The sequence below is a fragment of the Melospiza georgiana genome, chromosome 28 (genome assembly GCF_028018845.1).
Source record: "Melospiza georgiana isolate bMelGeo1 chromosome 28, bMelGeo1.pri, whole genome shotgun sequence".
NCBI lineage: Eukaryota > Metazoa > Chordata > Aves > Passeriformes > Passerellidae > Melospiza > Melospiza georgiana.
The window spans coordinates 5306062-5326895 of NC_080457.1; the positions used below are offsets into that span (position 1 = coordinate 5306062).

General features: G+C 59.5%; 1 protein-coding gene across 1 annotated transcript; it reads right to left on the reverse strand.

Annotated features, from left to right (window-relative positions):
* Positions 1-56: 56 nt before the first annotated feature.
* On the reverse strand, positions 57-20476 carry SMARCD2 (SWI/SNF related, matrix associated, actin dependent regulator of chromatin, subfamily d, member 2). Its single transcript, XM_058041532.1, has 13 exons — positions 20425-20476; positions 13584-13771; positions 10276-10318; positions 9723-9845; positions 9289-9408; positions 6304-6399; positions 5265-5366; positions 3514-3675; positions 3271-3368; positions 2422-2557; positions 2220-2342; positions 1077-1178; positions 57-976 (listed from the first exon to the last, which is right to left on the reverse strand). Exons 1-13 carry the CDS (start codon positions 20449-20451, stop codon positions 923-925), a joined length of 1374 nt encoding a protein of 457 aa, XP_057897515.1. The 5' UTR covers positions 20452-20476; the 3' UTR covers positions 57-922.
* Positions 20477-20834: the final 358 nt, after the last annotated feature.

Sequence of the window (20834 nt, forward strand, 5' to 3'; positions counted from 1 at the left end):
GGACTGATTTGGGGACGGGGTGGGGGCTGCAGGACACAGCACACACCCCACAGAGCTGCTGCTAACTGCTTTTATTAGAAAAGATCCAAAATAGACAAAAACTGGTTACACAAGAGGCAGAGCAGGAACCCCTGAGCCCAACCCTGGGAATCTGTAAACGCCCCCCCACCCGGAGCCTGCAGGGGGGCAAAGGCACTTCAGTGGGGTGGCAGTGGTGGCACTGCCCCCTGGTCCCCTCCCTCCAACCCAGCATCTCCAGTTCTTGGTGCCCCTGTGCCCCCACAGGCTCCTGGGGCAGAGCCAGCCCCTCTGTCCCCAAACCTCATCAAGTCAAGTGGTTAATTATGGAATTATGTAAAACAGCGGGAGGGGGGAGGAATAAACTGATTGTCACAAAATGAGCCCCAGCCCTCGGTTCCATATCCCCAGAGCAGCCCTGGGAGCCTCGCTGAGCCCCTGCAGAGCCCAGTGCAGGGAGAGGAACTCACTCAATATATTAATTAATTCATCAAATACAAACCCACTGTACAAAACGCTGCCTTTTTTTTTCTTTTTTCGTCGTTTTTTTTTTTTTGCTTTTTATATAAAACCTGTTCACAAAAATAGTGCAAAACGTCGGGGTAGGGGAGCTGGCGTTTGGAATGACAAACTTTGGTTGGTAGAAGAGGGGCAGGGCAGGGCCTGCGGGGCTCGGCTGGGGCTGGCAGCTCCTCCCCTGGGCTCGGGCAGCGCTTCCCGGCTCCGGGGGGGTTTTGGGGAGGGAAGGGACGCGATGCAAAGCGGAGGAGGCGCTGCGGGGGCCTGGGGGGAGCGGGGGCTCCGCAGCGCTCCAGCCCCGGGGCGTTCCCGCCCATCCCTCCAGGCACACGGGGCTTTGTGCAAGTGCTGTGGCTTCCAGTCGCTACCGTCGGCTCGGGCAGCCCTAGGTCAGGCGGATCCCGAGCACTTGTTCCAGTTCCTGCCGGCGCTGCTGGACCTGGGGACACCACGGTGGTCAGGGAGGGACAGGGGACACTGCCCGGGCTCCCAGGGCGCTGTCACCGCCATCCCGACCCCGTCCCCACCCCCGAGCTCACCTTGGCAAAGATGTGTCTGCCCACGGCCTCCTGCGCCCACGGCTGCTGGTAGAACTCGGCCCGCCGCTCCTCCTCGGGGTTCCCGATCACATCCGTGATGATCTGACCCGAACGGGGCGGGGCAGCGGGAGTGAGGGACCCAGAGGGACCCACGGGGGACACAGAACCCTCCCTGAACTCTGGGACGGACCCAGACCCCTCCCTGAGCTCCATGAGGGATCCATGAGGGACCCACACCCCTCCCTGAGCTCTGGGATGGACACAAACCCCTCCCTGAGCTCCAGGATCGAGCCAGAGCCCTCCCTGAGCTCTGGGATGGACACAAACCCCTCCCTGAGCTCCAGGATGGACCCAGAGCCCTCCCTGAGCTCCGGGACAGACCCAGACCCCTCCCCGAGCTCCATGAGGAACCCAGAGCCCTCCCTGAGCTCCAGGACGGACCCAGACCCCTCCCTGAGCTCTGGGATGGACACAAACCCCTCCCTGAGCTCCGGGATGGACCCAGAGCCCTCTCTGAGCTCCGAGATGGACGCAAACCCCTCCCTGAGCTCCAGGATGGAGCCAGACCCCTCCCCGAGCTCCATGAGGGATCCACGAGGGACCCAGACCCCTCTCTGAGCTCCGGGATGGACCCAGAGCCCTCTCTGAGCCCCGTGAGGGATCCATGAGAGACCCAGGTCCCTCCCTGAGCCCCAAAATGGACCCACAGCCCTTCCTGAGCTCCAAGATGGACACAAACCCCTCCCTGAGCTCCAGGATGGACCCAGACCCCTCTCTGAGATCCATGAGGGACCCAGACCCCTCCCTGAACTCCAGGATGGACACACACCCCTCCCTGAGCTCCATGAGGAACCCAGACCCCTCTGTGAGCTCCATGAGGAACCCAGATCCCTCCCAGTCCCCCATTCTGCCCAGCCCCAGGTCTTCAGAATCACGGAATTGTTAGGGTTGGAAAAAACCTTCCACCCTTAGCCCAACACCACCACCACGTTCACCAGTGCCCCATGTCCCCAAGGGCCACATCCATGGTTCTGAACCCTCCAAGGATGGGGACTCCACCACTGCCCTTGGCTGGACAACCCCTTCCAGAAGATGTTTCTCCCAATATCCAACCTAAACCCCCCCAGAACTGTTCCCCTCTACCTTGAGGTCCCTCCTCTGGGATTTGATCCACTCCTGGATGAAATCCTGGGGGTTGTTGCTGAAGCTCAGCATGAAATCCCTCTGTGTCTTCAGCTGGTTGATGGACTCGATGGTCTCGTGGATCTGGGCAGGTGACAGGGGTCAGAGGAGCTGTGTCCCCCCCCCCAGGACACAGCTGTCCCCTGGCAGTGTCCCCTCCCACCTTGGCATCCAGGGAGGCGATTTCCTGCTGGTTGGTGGTGGAGGCCAGGAAATTGCTCATCTGGGCCTTGAGGGGATCGTCCACCTCCACGTCGATGTCATAGCAGGCTGTCTTCTTCTGGTCATTGGGGTCCACGCTGGGGGAATGGGGTTGGGGGGTCCTGCTGAGCTGGGGGTGCATGGACCCCCAACAGCAACACCAGTGCCCCAGGAAGCCACAAATTTGGGGGTTCTTCCCCTCCCAGGTGACTTTTGCTGGTCCTTCAGGCTGGAGACCTCAAAGCCTCCTGTGCCCCCCAGCTTATGGAGCCCCCCAACCCTGGGGACAGTGCTTGGCCCATGGAGGCCACAGCTCTGGGGACACAACCTGGTCCATGGGGTCACCCAGCCCTGGGGACAGTGCTGGGCTTACAGAGCCCTCCAGCCCTGGGGACACTGCTTGGCCCATGGAGCCCCCCAACCCTGGGGACACTGCTTGGCCCATGGAGGCCACAGCTCTGGGGATACAACCTGGTCCATGGGGTCACCCAGCCCTGGGGACACTGCTGGGCTTACAGAGCCCTCCAGCCCTGGGGACAGTTCTGGGCTCACTCCCCACCCTCCTGAGCACCCCCAGCCCTGGGGACACCTCCTGGCCCACAGAGACCCCCAGCCCTGGGGACAGTGCTGGTCTCACAGACTCACCCAGCCCCGGGGACAACTCCTGGCCTGTGGAGCCCCCCAGTCCTGGGGACACTGCCCACTCTCCATCCCATGGGGCACCCCAGTCCTGCAGACACTCCCCATCCCAAGGAGCCCCTTCAGCCCCCTCCAGTGCCCACCCAGTGCCCAGCCCAGGCTGTGCCCTCACCTGATGGTGTGGTTGATGATGATGGGGTCTGGGTGCTGCAGGAGCCCTGCCAGCTTCATGGGGATCTCAGAGAAGCGCATGCGGACGCAGTTGAAGATCTGGGGGGCAAAGCAGAGCCTTGGGCACCCGTGGCAGGGGCTCCCCTCACCTGTGCCCAGGGCAGGGGCACAGCCAGAGCCTGGAGGGGCTGTGGGAGCTGTGAGGGGCTCCTCCCAGCTGGATGAGGGGGGAATGTGCAGGTACCTGGCGGAAGTAGCGGTTGCAGTTGATGAACTCCTTCTCGTGGCTGTCCTGCAGTTTGTTGTGTTTGATGTAGAGCCACAGGGCCTGCATGATGCTGGCCCTGGTCTGGGTGTGCACCCCCAGCAGCCGGGCCAGCCGTGGGTCCAGCTTGTACTGGGGGGGCTGTGGGGACAGCAGGGGTCAGCCAGGATGGAAAAACCCCCAGAGCAGAGCCCAGCCTGACCCATCCCATCCTGTCCCCAGCCCAGAGCACTGAGTGTCCTGGGACAGCTCAAGGGATGGGTCACTCTTTGGGCAGCTGGTCCCATTTTTTAACTCTCTATGGAGAAATTCCTCCTGCTGCCCAAAGAGGCACTCAGGAGTGTCCCCCACAGCCCTTGTGGGTCCATGCCCAGAACCCCCTGTGCTCCTTTCAATCCCTGCATGCCCCAAACCCTCACCCAAAGCCCTGTCCCAGCTTTTAACTCCTTTTCCATGGAGAAATTCCTCTTGCTGCCCAAAGAAGAGGCACTCAGGAGTGACCCCCCAGCCCCTGTGTCACTGCAGCTCCATGCTGGGCGCTCCCTGTGCTCCTTTTGATCCCTGCATCCCCCAAACTCTCACCCAAGGTCCTGTCCCACTTTTTAACTCCCTTTCCACAGAGAAATTCCTGTTGCTGCCCAGAGAAGGAGTCCCCCACAGCCACTGTGTCACTGTGGCTCCATCCCTGGAGCTCCTTGCGCACCTTTCCATCCCTGCACCCCAAACTCTCATCCAAGGCCCTGTCCCAGCTTTTAACTCCCTTTCCGTGAAGAAAATTCCTCCTGCTGCCCAAAGAAAAGGCTCTCAGGAGTGACCCCACAGCCCCTGTGTCACTGTGGCTCCATGCTGGGAGCTCCCTGTGCTCCTTTCAATCCCTGCATCCCCAAACCCTCATCCAAGGCCCTGTCCCAGATTTTAACTCCCTTTCCACAGAGAAATTCCTCCTGCTGCCCAAAGAAGAGGCACTCAGGAGTGACCCCCCAGCCCCTGTGTCACTGCAGCTCCATTCCTGGAGCTCCCACGCTCCTTTCAATCCCTGCACCCCAAACCCTCACCCAAGGTCCTGTCCCACTTTTTAACTCCCTTTCCATGGAGAAATTCCTGTTGCTGCCCAGAGAAGGAGTCCCCCACAGCCACTGTGTCACTGTGGCTCCATCCCTGGAGCTCCTTGCGCACCTTTCCATCCCTGCACCCCAAACTCTCATCCAAGGCCCTGTCCCACTTTTTAACTCCCTTTCCATAAAGAAAATTCCTCCTGCTGCCCAGAGAAAAGGCTCTCGGGAGTGACCCCACAGCCCCTATGTCACTGCAGCTCCATTCCTGGAGCTCCCATGCTCCTTCCAATCCCTGCACCCCCAAACTCTCATCCAAGGCCCTGTCTCAGTTTTTAATTCTCTTTCCATGAAGAAAATTCCTCCTGCTGCCCAAAGAAAAGTCTCTCACAGCCCCTGTGTCACTGTGGCTCCATGCTGGGAGCTCCCTGTGCTCCTTTCAATCCCTGCATCCCCAAACCCTCATCCAAGGCCCTGTCCCACTTTTTAACTCCCTTTCCACAGAGAAATTCCTCCTGCTGCCCAAAGAAGAGGCCCTCAGGAGTCCCCCACAGCCCCTGTGTCACTGCGGCTCCATTCCTGGAGCTCCCTGAGCTCCTTCCAATCCCTGCACCCCAAACCCTCACCCAAAGCCCTGTCCCAGCCCATGCCCACCCCTGGGTGCCCGCCAGGCCGTACCTGGTGGTCCAACATGAGCAGCAGGGTGCACTTCACATTGACATCCCCGGGGCGCTTCACCTGGAAGCCGTCGGTCTCCTGGGTCGTGGGCATCCGGTGCCACTGCCGGGGACAACGGGCACACAGCTCAGGCAGGGCCATGCAACAACCCTGCCAGCTGGGCTGGGGCTGGCTCTGGGCAGGGCTGGCACAGCCTGGGGCACCCCTGGCAGCTCCTGGTCCCAGGGGGGGCAGCTCAGAGCTCTCGCAGTCCCTCTCAGCCAGGCTGTGCCCCAGCACTGGGATGGAACTGGGGCAGTTCCAGCACTGGGGCAGTTCCAGCACTGGGGCAGTTCCAGCACTGGGATGGAACTGGGGCAGTTCCAGCACTGGGGCAGTTCCAGCACTGGGGCAGTTCCAGCACTGGGATGGAACTGGGGCAGTTTCAGCACTGGGATGGGGCAGTTCCAGCACTGGGATGGAACTGGGGCAGCTCCAGCACTGGGGCAGCTCCAGCCCTGAGTGCTCAGAGTGCAAGGCTCCCACAGCTTCTGGATCAATTCTGGAAGGGGATTCAGCCTCTCCACAGCATCTCCCAGGGCAAAAGCAGAAGCTGGGTGCAAGGAGAGCTCCAGGCAGGAGCACCCAAAGAAGCTCTGATCCCTCTCCCAGGCATGGATTAAACCTCCCCAGCTCAGGGACAGGCAGGAGGGCAAATCCTCCTTCCCGTGGAGGGTGGGGTCTGTGGGATCAGCACCCTGTGGGGACCCAGCTGTGCCAGCCTGGGGGACAGCTGCCCCTGGGGTCACATCCCTGTCCCCACACAGCCCCAGCTCTAGCTCAGACCTGGGCTGGGAGGGGGCACAGCTGAGTTTTGCCAAGGACAAAAGGCATCCCTAAAGCTGAGCTGGGAATGCAGCAGTGTGGTTCCCATAGAGAGCCTGGCACTGCCCCAGCCCCAAAACCTCCTCAGGCCCCTCTCCCGGCAGGACAGGCCCTGGGCTGGGGGCTGGGCACCCAGAGGGGCAGCACAGGGCCCCAGTTCCCACTCCCAGCTCACCTCCACCAGGTGATTGTCCGGCCCGTAGAGCTCCTTGTCCAGCTCGATCACGAGGCTCTTGAAGAAGGAGGAGAACTTCCTCTTCTGCTTGCTGGGCTGCAGACAGGGCAGCAGAGGTTCCTGATCTCAAATCCAGCTCCAAAGTGGGGCAGGTGCTGCCCCAGCTGAGCTCTCGGCACAGCACCAGGGCTCCCAGCACCTCCTCATCCCTCCTGGATGCTCCTGATGGACCAGAGCTCCTCGTCCCACCTCATCCCTCCTGGATGCTCCCAATGGACCAGAGCTCCTCCTACCAGCACCTTCTCCCTATCCCAGCTCCTCCTACCATCACTCCATCCCTCCTGGATCCCAGTCAGCTCCTCCCTCCAGACCCTTCGATGCTCCTGATGGACCAGAGCTCCTCCCACCACCATCACTTCATCCCTCCTGGATCCTGACCAGCTCCTCCCTCCCTCCCTCCTCCCCCTTGGATGCTCCTGATGGACCAGTGCTCCTCCTCCCACCTCATCCCTCCTGGATGTTCCCAACGGACCAGTGCTCCTCCCACCAGCACCTGATCCTTCCTGGATGATCCCCATGGACCAGAGTTCTTCCCACCAGCACCTCACCCCCATCCCAGCTCCTCCCACCACCACCTCCTCATCCCTCCTGGATCCTGACAGACCAGCTCCTCCCTCCCTCTGGTTGCTCCTGATGGACCAGAGCTCCTCCTCCCACCTCATCCCTCCTGGATCCTGATGGATCAGTGCTCTCAACACCTCCTCATCCATCTTGGATTGTTATGGACCAATGCTTCTCTTCCCACCATCATTTATCCCTCCTGAGTCCTGATGGACCAGAGCTCCTCCCACCACCACCAGTGCATCCCTCCCAGATCCCGGGCAGCTCCTCCCTCCCCTTGGATGCTCCCAATGGACCAGAGCTCCTCCCACAAGCACCTGATCCCTCCTGGATGATCCCTATGGACCACAGTTCTTCCCAACATCACCATATCCCTATCACAGCTCCTCCTACTATCACTCCATCCCTGCTGGATCCTGACAGACCAGCTCCTTCCTCCCTCTGGATGCTCCTGATGGACCAGAGCTCCTCCCACCACCATGAGTCCATCCCTCCTGGATGATCCCCATGGACCTGCTCTTCCCACCTCCACCTCCTCATCCCTCCTGGATCCTGACCAGCTCCTCCCTCCCTCCCTCCCTCCCTCCCCTTGGATGCTCCCAAAGGACCAGAGCTCCTCCCACCAGCACCTGATCCTTCCTGGATGATCCCCATGGACCAGAGTTCTTCCCACCAGCACCTCACCCCCATCCCAGCTCCTCCCACCACCACCTCCTCATCCCTCCTGGATCCTGACAGACCAGCTCCTTCCTCCCTCTGGATGCTCCTGATGGACCAGAGCTCCTCCTCCCACCTCATCCCTCCTGGATCCTGATGGATCACTGCTCTCAACACCTCCTCATCCATCTTGGATTGTTATGGACCAATGCTTCTCTTCCCACCATCATTTATCCCTCCTGAGTCCTGATGGACCAGAGCTCCTCCCACCACCACCATTGCATCCCTCCCAGATCCCGGGCAGCTCCTCCCTCCCCTTGGATGCTCCCAATGCACCAGAGCTCCTCCCACCAGCACCTTCTCCCTATCCCAGCTCCTCCTACCATCACTTCATCCCTCCTGGATCCTGACCAGCTCCTCCCTCCCTCCCTCCCTCCCTCCCTCCCTCCCTCCTCCCCCTTGGATGCTCCTGATGGACCAGTGCTCCTCCTTCCATCTCATCCCTCCTGGATGCTCCCAATGGACCAGTGCTCCTCCCACCACCACCTGATCCTTCCTGGATGATCCCCATGGACCAGAGTTCTTCCCACCAGCACCTCACCCCCATCCCAGCTCCTCCCACCACCACCTCCTCATCCCTCCTGGATCCTGACAGACCAGCTCCTCCCTCCCTCTGGTTGCTCCTGATGGACTAGAGCTCCTCCTCCCACCTCATCCCTCCTCATCATCCCACCTCATCCCTCCTGGATCCTGATGGATCAGTGCTCTACCTCCCACCTCCTCATCCCTCCTGGATGCTCCCAATGCACCAGAGCTCCTCTCATCAGCACCTGATGCCTCCTGGATGATCCCCATGGACCAGAGCTTCTTCCCACCAGCACTTCATCCCTATCCCAGCTCCTCCTACTACCAGTCCATCTCTCCTGGATCCTGACCAGCTCCTCCCTCCCTCTCTCTGGATGCTCCTGATGGACCAGAGCTCCTCCTCCCACCACCTCATCCCTCCTGGATGCTCCTATGGACCATCTCCTCCTCCCACCACCAGTCCATCCGTCCTGGATGATCGCCATGGACCAGAGCTCCTCCCACCACCATGAGTCCATCCCTCCTGGATGATCCCCATGGACCTGCTCTTCCCACCTCCACCTCCTCATCCCTCCTGGATCCTGACAGACCAGCTCCTTCCTCCCTCTGGTTGCTCCTGATGGACCAGAGCTCCTCCTCCCACCTTGTCATCCCTCCTGGATGATCCCTATGGACCAGAGCTCCTCCTACCATCCCCACTCCATCCCTCCTGGATCCTGACCAGCTCCTCCCTCCCTCCTCTGCATGCTCGTGATGGACCAGTGCTCCTCCTCCCACCATCACTCCTTCCCTCCTGGATGATCCTATGGACCTGCTCTTCCCACCTCCACCTCCTCATCCCTCCTGGATCCTGACAGACCAGCTCCTCCCTCCCTCTGGTTGCTCCTGATGGACCAGAGCTCCTCCCACCACCATGAGTCCATCCCTCCTGGATCGTGAGCAGCTCCTCCCTCCCCTTGGATGCTCCCAGTGGACCAGAGCTCCTCCTACCAGCACCTTCTCCCTATCCCAGCTCCTCCTACCATCACTTCATCCCTCCTGGATCCTGACCAGCTCCTCCCTCTCTCCCCTGGATGCTCCCGATGCACCAGAGCTCCTCCCTCCATCCCTGTGGCTCCTCACATCCTCCAGCAGCTTCCCCTCCACACGGAGCTCCCAGGAGGCCACACGTTCTCCCCCCTCTCCCTCCTCCTTGGCCGGGGTGAAGGTGTTGGAGATGTAAATCCTGAGCTTCCTCTTTTGCTGTGGAACGGGAACAGAGAGAGGCAGGATGGAGTGAGAGGGGCTGCAGCACCACCTCCAGCTCAGCATCACAGGAAAGGCCTCAGGGGGGGTTTAGGTTGGATATCAGGGAACATTTATCCATGGAAAGGGTTGGAAAACACTCGAATGGGCTGCCCTGGGCAGAGGTGAAATCCCCCATCCCAGAAACCCATGGATATTCCACATAGGAACACAGCCTAGGGTGATGGTTGAACTGGATGACCTCAAGGGATTTTTCCAACCCTAGTTTTCCCACATTCCATGATTTCCAGCCCCTGCCAGGCCCAGCTCACCGTCAGGGGTTTCTTGATGGCCTCCTGGATCTCCATCCTCTTGCGGGCAATGGTTTGGTCCAGCTTGCGCTCGAAGGCCAGCAGGTCCATGTAGGCCTGGGACTCTGGGACCAGCTCCCTGATCTGGACATGGCAATGCTCAATCCCAGCCTGCTGCCATGGGCTGGGCCCCCCCACAGCCCCAGCAGCCAGGGAGACACCAGGTGACGAGTCCAGCATCCAGTTTTTATTTTAAACCCAGCCTGGAGCCCTGCAAAGCTCTGCCCAAACCAGTCTGGAGCCTGTTGCTGCTCCCAGCAGTGTTCCTGCATGGAATGGAAGCCTGGAATCTTGAGAAGGACTCTTGGGGACCTCCTGAGATCTCCATCCCACCCCTTTCCTGCTCCTTGCTTGCTCAGATCCAACCCCACAGACAGAAATACTCCAGGGTGGTTTGGGATTGCACAGAAACTCCCAGGGGGCAGGAGGGAACTCACGGAGATCCTCCCTTTTTGGGGACCCCCCCAACCCTGCAGCAGCTCAGCTCTGTCCCCCAGGCTGAGGTGACACTCACCCTCTGTGGCAGCACCTTGTCAGCCATCTTCCTCCTCTTCACCCTGGCAAACAGGAGAAATGAGAGCTCCCACAGGGGGGACACTGGGAAAGGTTCTTCACCACCCCAGAGGTGCTGGCACTGCCCAGGCTCCCCAGGAATGGTCCCAGAGCTCCAGGAGGGTTTGGGGCAGCCAGGGGTGCCCAGGGTGGGAGTGTTGGGGGGTCTGGGCAGGGTCAGGGGTGGGACTGGATGAGCCTTGGGGGGTCCATTCCCACTCAGGATATTCCTGGGGGAAGGTGCTGGATGTTGCAGCCTGACACCAGGGAAGGAAATCCAGGTGATACCAAGGCAAAGGCAGGGCTGCAGGACAGAATTCCCAAATCTCCCCTCTCAAAGCAGCCATCCCATTCTCCCAGTGCTCCAACCTAAGGAACTCCCTTAAACCAGGAAATCCCTTAAACCCAGCTCAAACCAAGCCCTGAAATCCTGGGGCTGAAATCCTGGGGAAATCCAGCTTGGCTGGATCCAACCCTACCCTCTGCAGGTTCCCATCACCCTGAGCCCACCCCAGTGCCCAGGCAGCTCCTGCTCAGCCTGGGCACAGCAGGGAATTCCCATTCCTCCAGCTGTACCTGGAGCAGCAGGATCACACAGGAGCAGTCCAGGAGAAGTCTCCAGGAGAGGTCAGAGCCCTGCTCTGGAGCAACTCCTGCCCCAACCAACCCCTCCTCCTGCAGGATCTGGACACCCAGGGCAGCTGGAAGCTCCTAATCCCTTGATCCAGCCCAGATGTGAGCCTGGCTGATCCCTGATCCCAGCCATGATGTCCCTGAGGGTGCCAGGCTGCTCCTGTCCCCAACCCCAGCTGACATCCAGCTGGGATGGCCCAGGAGGGGTCAGAAAGCCAAAGGAGCTGCCAGGGAAGGGAATGGGAGCTGAGCACGAAGGGATCCTGCCTGGAGATTCCAGGAACCAGAGAGGGATCAGCAGGGCTGGGAACCAGCGAGGAGCTGCTGGCAGAGCCCAAACAGAGTCCTGCCCTGACTGCAGCTCCAGGGAGCATCCCCAAAATCTGCCAGCCCCATCCCACACTTCCCAAAATCTTTCAGCCCCATCCCACACTTCCCAAAATCTTTCAGCCCCATCCCACACTTCCTAAAATCTTTTAGCCCCATCCCACACTTCCCAAAATCTGCCAGCCCCATCCCACACTTCCTAAAATCTTTCAGCCTCATCTCACTCTTCCTAAAATCTTTCAGCCCCATCCCACACTTCCTAAAATCTTTCAGCCCCATCCCACACTTCCCAAAATCTTTCAGCCCCATCCCACACTTCCTAAAATCTGCCAGTGCCACCCCACACTTGCAGCCACATCTGTGCCTGCCAGAGGCACCAGGCAGCCCTGGGAGGATGAAGAAGACCCCCAGGAGCTGCTGCTGGAGACCCCACGAGGTTCTTTGGTTCCTGGAGTGGAGATCAGAGTGAGAGGAAGCTGCAAAGTGAGGAATCTCTGCCTCCAACCCAGAACATCCCGCTCCCAAGCTCTGGCAAGTGCCAGGCTGGAGGAAAACGCTGCTGGTGTCCCCTCTGCAGCAGGACAGGAGCTGTGGCACTCTGCATGATGTGACACTTGAGTGGGGACCTGCAGAGGCTTTGGGGTCTCAAAGAGAGTCAAACTCTGACTGCACCCAGCCCTGGGATCCCTGTCCTGAATGGAATCACATCCATTTATACAGCTCTGTGTCTGCAGTGACATCTCATTGATATCTACATTGATATTAAATATTATTTATATTTATACATGTATTTCCTGAACAGGGCTCTCCTGTGCTCTGGGAAAGTTTCCCTGCAGAGGATCCTGTTGGGAATAAATTATTGTGCCTGCTCCTGGCACAGATTATTATTATAATATTAATTATTTTATATTATTAACATATTATTATCAATAATTAATATTATAATATGGATAATATAATTACATTATTATTTTTTAATTATTTTATTAATTATTAGCAGTTCAGGAGGAAAATAGGAGGTGAAACACAACCTGGCTGCACTGAGAAGCAGGGAGGCAGCTCCCACGGATTACTGTGGTAGTGTGAGCTGTACCTGCTCCTGGCACAGCTTATTATTATTTATTATACTATATCCTATATCCTATATCATATATCCTATATCATATATTATATATTATATATTATATATTATATATTATATATTATATATTATATATTATATATTATATATTATATATTATATATTATATATTATATTACATATTATCTATTATATATTATATATCCTATACTATATATGATTATGATTATGATATATGATATATTATATATTATTAGCTGCTCCTGGCTCAGTTCAGGTGGAAAACAGGAGCTGAAACACAGCCTGGCTGCTTTGAGAAGCAGGGATGCAGCTCCCATGGATTAGTGTGGTAGTGTGAGCTGTACATGCTCCTGGCACAGCTTATTATTATTATATTATACTATATACTATATCCTATACTATATATAATATATAATATATAATATATAATATATAATATATAATATATAATATATAATATATAATATATAATATATAATATATAATATATTATATATAATATATACTATACATTATGTATTATATATTGTCCATTATATATTATATATATCCTATACTATATATGATTATGATATATGATATATGATATATGATATATATGATATATGATATATTACATATTATTAGCTGCTCCTGGCTCAGTTCAGATGGAAAACAGGAGGTGAAACATAATGCATGGAATGGAACCTGGCTGCACTGAGAAGCAGGGATGCAGCTGCCATGGATTAGTGTGGTAGTCTGGGAATGTTCAGGAGCTTGGAGCACCCTGGGAGAGTGCAAGGAGCCCTGGGGTGGGCCTGGATGGGCCCTGGGGTGGGACTGGGAATGTTCAGGAGCTTGGAGCACCCTGGGAGAGTGGAAGGAGCTCTGGGGTGGGCCTGGATGGGCCCTGGGGTGGGCCTGGATGGGCCCTGGGGTGGGAATGGATAGGCCCGGGAATGTTCAGGAGTTTGGAGCACCCTGGGAGTGGAAGGAGCCCTGGGGTGGGCCGGGATGGGCCATGGGGTGGGAATGGATGGGCTCTGGGGTGGGAATGGATGGCCCTGGGGTGGGAATGGGAATGCTCAGGAGCTTGGAGCACCCTGGGAGTGCAAGGAGCTCTGGGGTGGGCCGGGATGGGCTCTGAGGTCCCTCCACCCCCACCCCTGATTTCCCAAAGTACAGCAGGGCCCAGCAGTTCCCCCCGGGGGGGGACCCTCCAGCCTTACCCTCTCCGGGGGGTGGCCATGGGGGGCTGTGCCTGGGGGGTCAGCAGGCGCTTCCTGAAGGGATCCATCATGGCCTGGGGCAGGCCGGGCCGCAGCGGGGTCCCTGCTCCGTACGGGGGCGCCCCCGGGGGTCCCACCTGCAGCCCTGCCATGGGCATCCTGCCCCCGGGGGGCATCCCGGGGCGCTGCTGCAAATGGGGACGGGTCAAACGGGATCCTGGCTGTGGTGGCACCCGCCTCTGTGCCACCCACCTCTGGGCCACCCGCCTCTGTGCCACCCACCCTGGGTTCCATCCACCCTTGATGCCACCCGCCCTGGGTGCCATCCACCCTCAGTGCTACCCACCTCTGTGCCCCACCCTCAGTGCTACCCACCCCTCTATGCCATCCTGCCATCCACTTCTGTGCCACCCACCTCCGTGCCACAAACCCTGGGTGTTACCCACCCTCGGTGCCATCCACCTCTTTGCCATCCACCCTTGGTGACATCTACCCTGGGTGCCACCCATCTCTGTGCCACCCACCCTGGGTGCCATCCACCCTGGGTGCCACCCATCTCTGTGCCACCCACCCTGGGTGCCATCTACCCTGGGTGCCACCCATCTCTGTGCCACCCACCCTAAGTGCCATCCCCTTAGTGCCATCCACCTCTGTGCCACCCATTCTTGGTGCCACCCACCCCGGGTGCCATCCCCTTGGTGCCACCCACGCCAGGTCTGTGCCATCCACCCTCGATGCCATCCACCTTCGTACTACCCCCTTGGTGCCATCCACCCTCAGTGCCACCCCCTTGGTGCCACCCCTTCCCCCCAGGCAATGCCAGCAGGAGCTGCAGGAAGCTCTGGGAAAGCAGGACCAGGAGAGGCCAAGGAGAGCTGGGGAGCCTGGCCTGGCAGCACTGGTGCTAAACTCAGGCCCTGTGCCACCCCCAGAGCAGCACCAGGGCACTGCCAGCAGTGTCCCCACCCTGGGGACCCCGTGGGTTCCTCTCTGGGCAGCAGCAGAGCAGGGGCAGCAGGGCACTGCCAATGCCAGTTCCTCCCACAGGGATGGAGGAGGCAGCAGCTCCCCCTGGCAGCACCAGCCCATTCCAGCCCCTTCCAGGGACACACAGAGGGAATTTGGGAGCCACAAAAGGGGTCCCAGCCCTGGCAGCCCCTGTGCACCCTCAGAGCAATGATTGGTGCCCCAGGTGCCACCAGGCTGTGCCACCAGGACACACCAGGCACCCCTCCTGCTCCACCCGGGGATCCTCAGATCCTCAGCTCCCCCTGCCAAGGGGGGAGGCTGCGAGAGCCACCGAGCCAGCAGAGCAACATTTCTGCCCTGCCCCAGGCTCCCGACGTGCCAGGACATCCCCACAGCCCAGCAGCAGGGCAGGGAGCCAAGGAACAACCTCACTCCTCCCTGCACACAGGGATAATGTGGGAGCAATCCCTGCATGCGGGGCTGGGAGTGTGGGATGCAGCCAGCCTGCCCTGCACTGCTCACAGCTGTACAGGGGTTGGTTCGATGGAGCTGCAGCCAAAAAAAAAAACCCCAAAAATCACCCCCAGCTCTGTGAAAAGCTGATGGACACAAAGCCAAGAGCTGCCCCTGGAGCCTGTGGCAGATCCCGAGAGCAGAAATGTTCCAGGCAGGATCAGGGCAGCAGCAGGGCCCCAGGATTAGGGCTGCACGTGGAAGCTCAAACCCCCCAGGCCAGGCTGAGCCTGTTACACAACAAACAGCACAAGCAGCAGCACACAGCTTGCACAGCCTTCGAACAGCCAGCGCTCTGACCCTCCCTCCCCCAGGGCAGGAGGCTCCTTGTTCCTGCTCCCAGATGTTCCTGCTCAGCCCCATTTGTGCAGCTCCTCGTGACTCTGGCACCTCTCTGTGCCAAAACCACGAGGCCAGGCCCAGTTTCTCGGGGTTTTATCAAGAAATCCGTTGTGGCAGGGCCGGGTGGACCCACAGCCTGTACAGCCCCACAAACCACAGTGGATGTTGTTCTGCAACTCAGCTCCAGCAGCACTGGGGAACCCAAACCTGTGCTGACACCTGCCAGGACTTCTGAAAAGCAGAGAAACCCCCAGAAGGAGCTGGGAAACTTTGAATTTGAAATTCTGGGCCCCCAGAGCAGCTGAGTGCAGAGCCTGGGCTGGAAGCAGAGCCTGGAGGCAGCAGGAGCAGGAAATGGCTCCCAGGGAAAGCCTGTCCCGGGGTTCATCAGTGCCTGGAGGGCCAGGGAGGCTCCACAGCCCCAGGGACATTCCCTGTCCTGGGAATGCTGTCAGGAGCCTGCCTGGAGCTGCCCCAGCTCCTGTCCTTCAGTCAGAGCAGCCCTGAGGTCTCTCCTCCCTCCCTCTGCCCCTCCAGGGAGCACATTTTGGATCTACCCCTGAAGGGAGAGATCTGGAGGCTTCAGAGAGTCTCTGACAGCTCCACATCCTGGGCAAGGTCTCTTGTGTGTCCAGCTGCTCCATTGAGGCAATTCCATTGGCAGGGAGAGGTTCAGCACAAGGACACACAGATTTGTCACACTTTAACTTCACCAAACCATCTGAGAAGCATCAGCCACAGCTCAGCTGCCAGGGAGCGACTTCCAGCCCACCAAGGACCCACCCTGGACTGCCTGGAAGAGCAATAAGGGGAGGGCAGAACCCTCCACGTGGAATTTTCCTCTCAGTTTACTCTCAGGATTTTCAAATTTGCACCAGAGAAGCCTCTTGGCTCAGTCACCAGTGCCTGGGGCAGATCTGCTCCCAAATCCTTCTCACACAAGCCCAGCCAGGAAGCAGCACCACAGCCTGGGGGTGAAGCCTGTCTGGAAATTCAAAGGGTGCAGAGGGCTTAAACTCAGGAAATTCGATTAAACCAGCCCTGAGCAGGAGCTCATTCCTGCCCAGCACCCCCAGTGCCTGTGGCACCCCCAGGCCCGCCCTGTCCCCGTCCCTCCGAGGGGCAGACAAAGGGCAAACCCTGCAGGCTCAGCGGGAGGAAGAGCCTGGATCCCATCCAGAGCTCTCTGCAGAGCCTCTGCAAATGGGACAGTGAGCAGCTCGTGTTTGCTCCCTGCCAGGGACGGGGCTGTGCCCGGGGTTCATGCCAGGGCACTGCTCTGCCCACGGGCCTGGGGCAGCTCTGCCCAGAACCGGCCCTGGCTGAACCCAGGGAGCTGGGAGGGCTCCTGAGGGATGTTTGCTGGCATGGCAGGAGCCTCTGAGCCTGCCAAAGGTTCCGGCTTGAGGAGGGACAGCCCAGAAATCAGGGGCTGGCAGCAGGAAGGGGGAGCAATAAATCCCAGCATGGATCTGCAGGAAGAGAGAGAGCTTGAGGCAAAGCAGGAATTCTGCAAACAGCTCCAGAGCTTGTTCATGGCCCTTCCAGCACCCTGGCTGTGCCTGCACCTCCCCAGCCCCTCCTGTGCTGCTGCAGGACCCAGCTGTGCACAGGGACAGGAACCAGAGCTCACATCGATCCTCGCCCTGGGCTCTGGAGCACAGCCTGGCCCAGCACCAACAGCTCTTCTGCAAGTTCCTCCCCTCGTGCCCAGGCAGCAGCACTTCCCACAGGGACACAGAAACAATCCCTGCTCCAACAGGGCTCCAGCTCCACACTGGGCTGGGCTCCAGGAGAGCTCTGCTGCCCAGGGCTTGGCGTGGATTGGGATCATGAGCCCCCTGCACACCCCAAAAGAGTGGTTTTCCCCTTTGTTCCTCCTTATCTGTGAGCAAATCCCTCATGGGAGGGTGCCAGGGAGAGCCTGGGCTAGTGCTGGCACAGACCTTGAGCTGGGAGGTGCTGCTGGGATGGAGATGCTGCAAACCCTGCTGCAGCTCCCTGCAAACCCCAAACGCCTCACACTTGGAAAAGCTCCGTGTTGGACACAGGAGGAGCTCCAGGAGCCAGATCTGAGCTGTAAAGCTGACATGAGGAAGTGGTAAATCAAAAGGAGAAGGGCACAGCACAGGCACAGCCCCCAGCAGAGCCAGGACACATCCTGGAATGTCTCCAGCAGCAGCAGAGCTGGGCTGGCCAAACCTGCCTGTCCACAGCCCTGCAGCTGGAGCCCTGAATGTCCCAAGGAGAGGGCACAGGGATTCAGGAACAGCAGCAGGAACAAGGAACAAAGGTGCTGGGGAGGAGCAGCCATGACCTGGCACAAACCCTGCCCGTGGTGCTCCTGCAGGGCCAAACCTCCTGGGGGGCTCTGTGGGAGCAGAGGGAGCAGCAGGGCTGGAGGAGCTGCTGCTCCCCCTGCCCTGTCACGTTTCCCAGAGCAGCAGAGCGTGCCTGGGCTCTGCCCTGCCCTCCTCCCCCTGCTCCAGAGGACACTGTCCATCTGCTTTGGATCAGGCTGGAAGCAGCTCCGGGCTGGGGCTCTGATGAAACCTGCCTTGGAAAGCCTGTCCCTGGGGAAGGGTGGGGTTCTCCAGCCCCAGCAGCCTTCTGGAACAGCTCCAGCCCTGCCTGCTGGCCCCAGGTCCCCGCCATGAGCAGGAACAGGGCTCTCCCTGCTCCCCAAGGGGGCATTTCTCCCACACTGCACCCTCTCCAGCACGTCCAGGCCTCCCCAGTTTCACCTGGCACAACATCCCACACTTGTTCAGCTCCTCCATGGATTTCTCCATGAAGCACATGTCTCCTTCCCACTGCCCAGGGACAGGATCACAGAGCTGCTTCCAGCCTTGGGAATGCTCAGGCTGCAGCAGCCTCCTGGCCAGGGAATCCAGGCCCCGTCCTCCCAACATGTGCCAATAAAATCCATTTAATGGGCACCTAATTCTGCATCAGCTGAGGGTAACTGCAAGGTCAGAGTGCTGAGTTCCAAGGCCTCATCCCACGCTGTTCCAGGCCATGGTGTTAACCCCAAAACTTGGGAAAAACTCTTCTAAACCTGAAACCAGCACCTGAAAAACCAGGAAAGCTCCTTCCTGCTGAACTCCCATGGAACCTGGCTGCTGGGGCTGAGCCTCGTGGCTCCAGGGGCAGGGAGAGGGATCAGGATGGGCCCCACCAGCCCTGATGTTCCTGCTGCAGGCATGGCACGGGCCCCTGGCTGCTCTGGAAACATCAGCTCCCACCAAAGCTGCCCCCTGGATTCCCTGCCTGGGCAGCCAGGAAATCCCCAGCAGGCACACAAGGATGTCCAAAGGACGAGCATATGTTTAATAATCCCAAGATTAGAGCTCCTAAGCCCTCACTGCCCTGGTCTGGGCCTCTTCTGTCTCCTGGAGCCCAAACAACGCAGCTCTTCCTAAAACTGGGACAGACCCAAGCCCTGGGGGCATGCAGGGAAGGGAGGGGCTGTTTTGCTCAGCCTGGGAACTGCAAAACAAAAGGCAGAGACCCTCGGGATCCTCTCCTTTCCCAGGCTCAGCGAGAGGCCACAGGGGCTGATCCTGCTGCGCCAGCGGTGCCGGACACCGCGGGGACATCAACATGGGGACAGCACATCACATCACCGAGGGGACATCGCCCCCTGCCCCCGACACCTGCTGCCAGCCCAGCAGCATCTGCCAGCCCTGTTTACTCCCAGCTGGATTTTGCACCCTGCACATGGAAGGTCAGGCGGTGCCCCCGCCTCGAGTTACCAGCGGCTCACACTCGGCCAGCTCAGCTTCCAACAGCATTTCTGAAGGCTGCAGGAGGAAGTTGTTTCCTTCTCCTGTGTTAAGGAGCCGGAATTTCCCTGAGCTCGGTTTATTTCCTGAGTTTTAAATCATGTAAATCAGGCGCAGTTCTGGAGGAGGCAGCGGTGGCCCAGGAGAACGTGTTGCACAACGGGGCTCCTCCATTTCCAGCCTGCCTGGAAAACTGAGCTGCACATCTGAAAACTCAGCCCAAAGTACTCAGCACAAGCTTGGGAGTGAACTGGGAAGCCGGGTGTGCGAGGGGGAGCAGGAATGTGTGTCAGGATACACTTCTTACTGCTGGAATAGCATAGAAACACGGAATTGTGTGGGAAGGGACCTTAAACCCACTCAGTGACACCCCTGCCATGGCAGGGACAGCTTCCACTGTCCCAGGGTGCTCCCAGCCCCAGTGTCCAACCTGGTCTTGGGCACTGCCAGGCATCCAGGGGCAGCCCCAGCTGCTCTGGGCACCCTGTGCCAATTCCCAATTCCCAATCTTCCATCCATCCCTGCCCTCTGGCACTGGGAGCCATTCCCTGAGCCCTGTCCCTGCAGGCGCTTGTAAACACAGTTCTTACTTCCTGAATTTACTTGTAAAAGATGCCAGGCTGAAATCTGAGTGATTTCACGTGCTCTCGGAGGGCTGCTCGTTGTTTTGATTTACTTTCCCCAACGTTATTTGATTTACTTTCCCCAACATCACCGAGCGCCCGCTCCCCTCTCCCACCGCCAAGCCAGCCCGCTCTTCCGGAGCGCACACCGAGGATACTCCGAGGTTACACCGAGTTACATCTGCACACCACGCGTTCCCTCCGCCTTTGGCAAGGACACGAACGCGTTCCCGGCTCGGTGCCGGGGTGGAAGGGCCGGGCAGGGCCGGGGGGGCTGCGGAGCCGGATCGGGCCCGGGGCCCACGGCAGCGACCCCGGCCGGGCCCGGCTCACCCGCTGCGGGACGGGACGGGACGGGCCCGGCCCAACTTTGAGCGGGCTCTGAGGGTGCAAAGTGAGAGCAGGGAGCAGAGAGGTGTCCTGGCTAACAGGGAGCTGTCCCGGCTAACGGGGGCAGCAGAACGGCCGCACCGGGGGTGCCGGGCCCGCTCCGGGCGATGCCCGCCAGGCCCGGCCGCGCTGCCCCGGGAAGGCCCCGCCGGCCCGCCCGGCCACCCCAGCGCTGTCCCGGTGCCCCCCGCGGCCCTCCCGGCAGCCCGGGGCTCTCACCTGGTACTGCGCGGCGGCCGGGCCCATGGCGCGGTAGCCCGGGGCGGCGGCGGGCGCGGGGCTGGGGCCGCGCAGCAGGGCGGTGCCGGGCCCCGGGGCCGGCGGGGCGGCCGAGGGGGGCAGCGGGCTCAGCGGGAAGGCGCCGCGCCCGGCCATGGCGGGGCCGCAGCGGACGGGACGGGGCGGGGCGGGGAGGCCCCGGCGGCGGTGGCGGCTCCGAGCGGCGGCGGCGCCGGAACGGGAACGGGAACAGCTCCGCGCCCGCCGCCTCAGGCCCCGCCCCTCGGCATAGCCCCGCCCCCGGCAGCGTCCCGCCCCGACATAGCCCCGCCCCCGGTAGAGTCCCGCCCCGGCATAACCCCGCCCACCGCGGGAGCCCCGCCCATCTCCGCCTCAGGCCCCGCCCCCGC

Bases quoted from the DNA above. Each gene is read 5' to 3' on its own strand.
- SMARCD2 (XM_058041532.1), bottom strand. From the start codon at position 20,451: ATGGGCCCGGCCGCCGCGCAGTACCAG. The intron at 10,319-13,583 runs GTAAGGCTGGAG...CCTGTTTGCCAG, and splicing joins ATGGCCACCCCCCGGAGAGG to GGTGAAGAGGAGGAAGATGG. The intron at 9,409-9,722 runs GTGAGCTGGGCC...CCCGTTCCACAG, and splicing joins CCATCAAGAAACCCCTGACG to CAAAAGAGGAAGCTCAGGAT.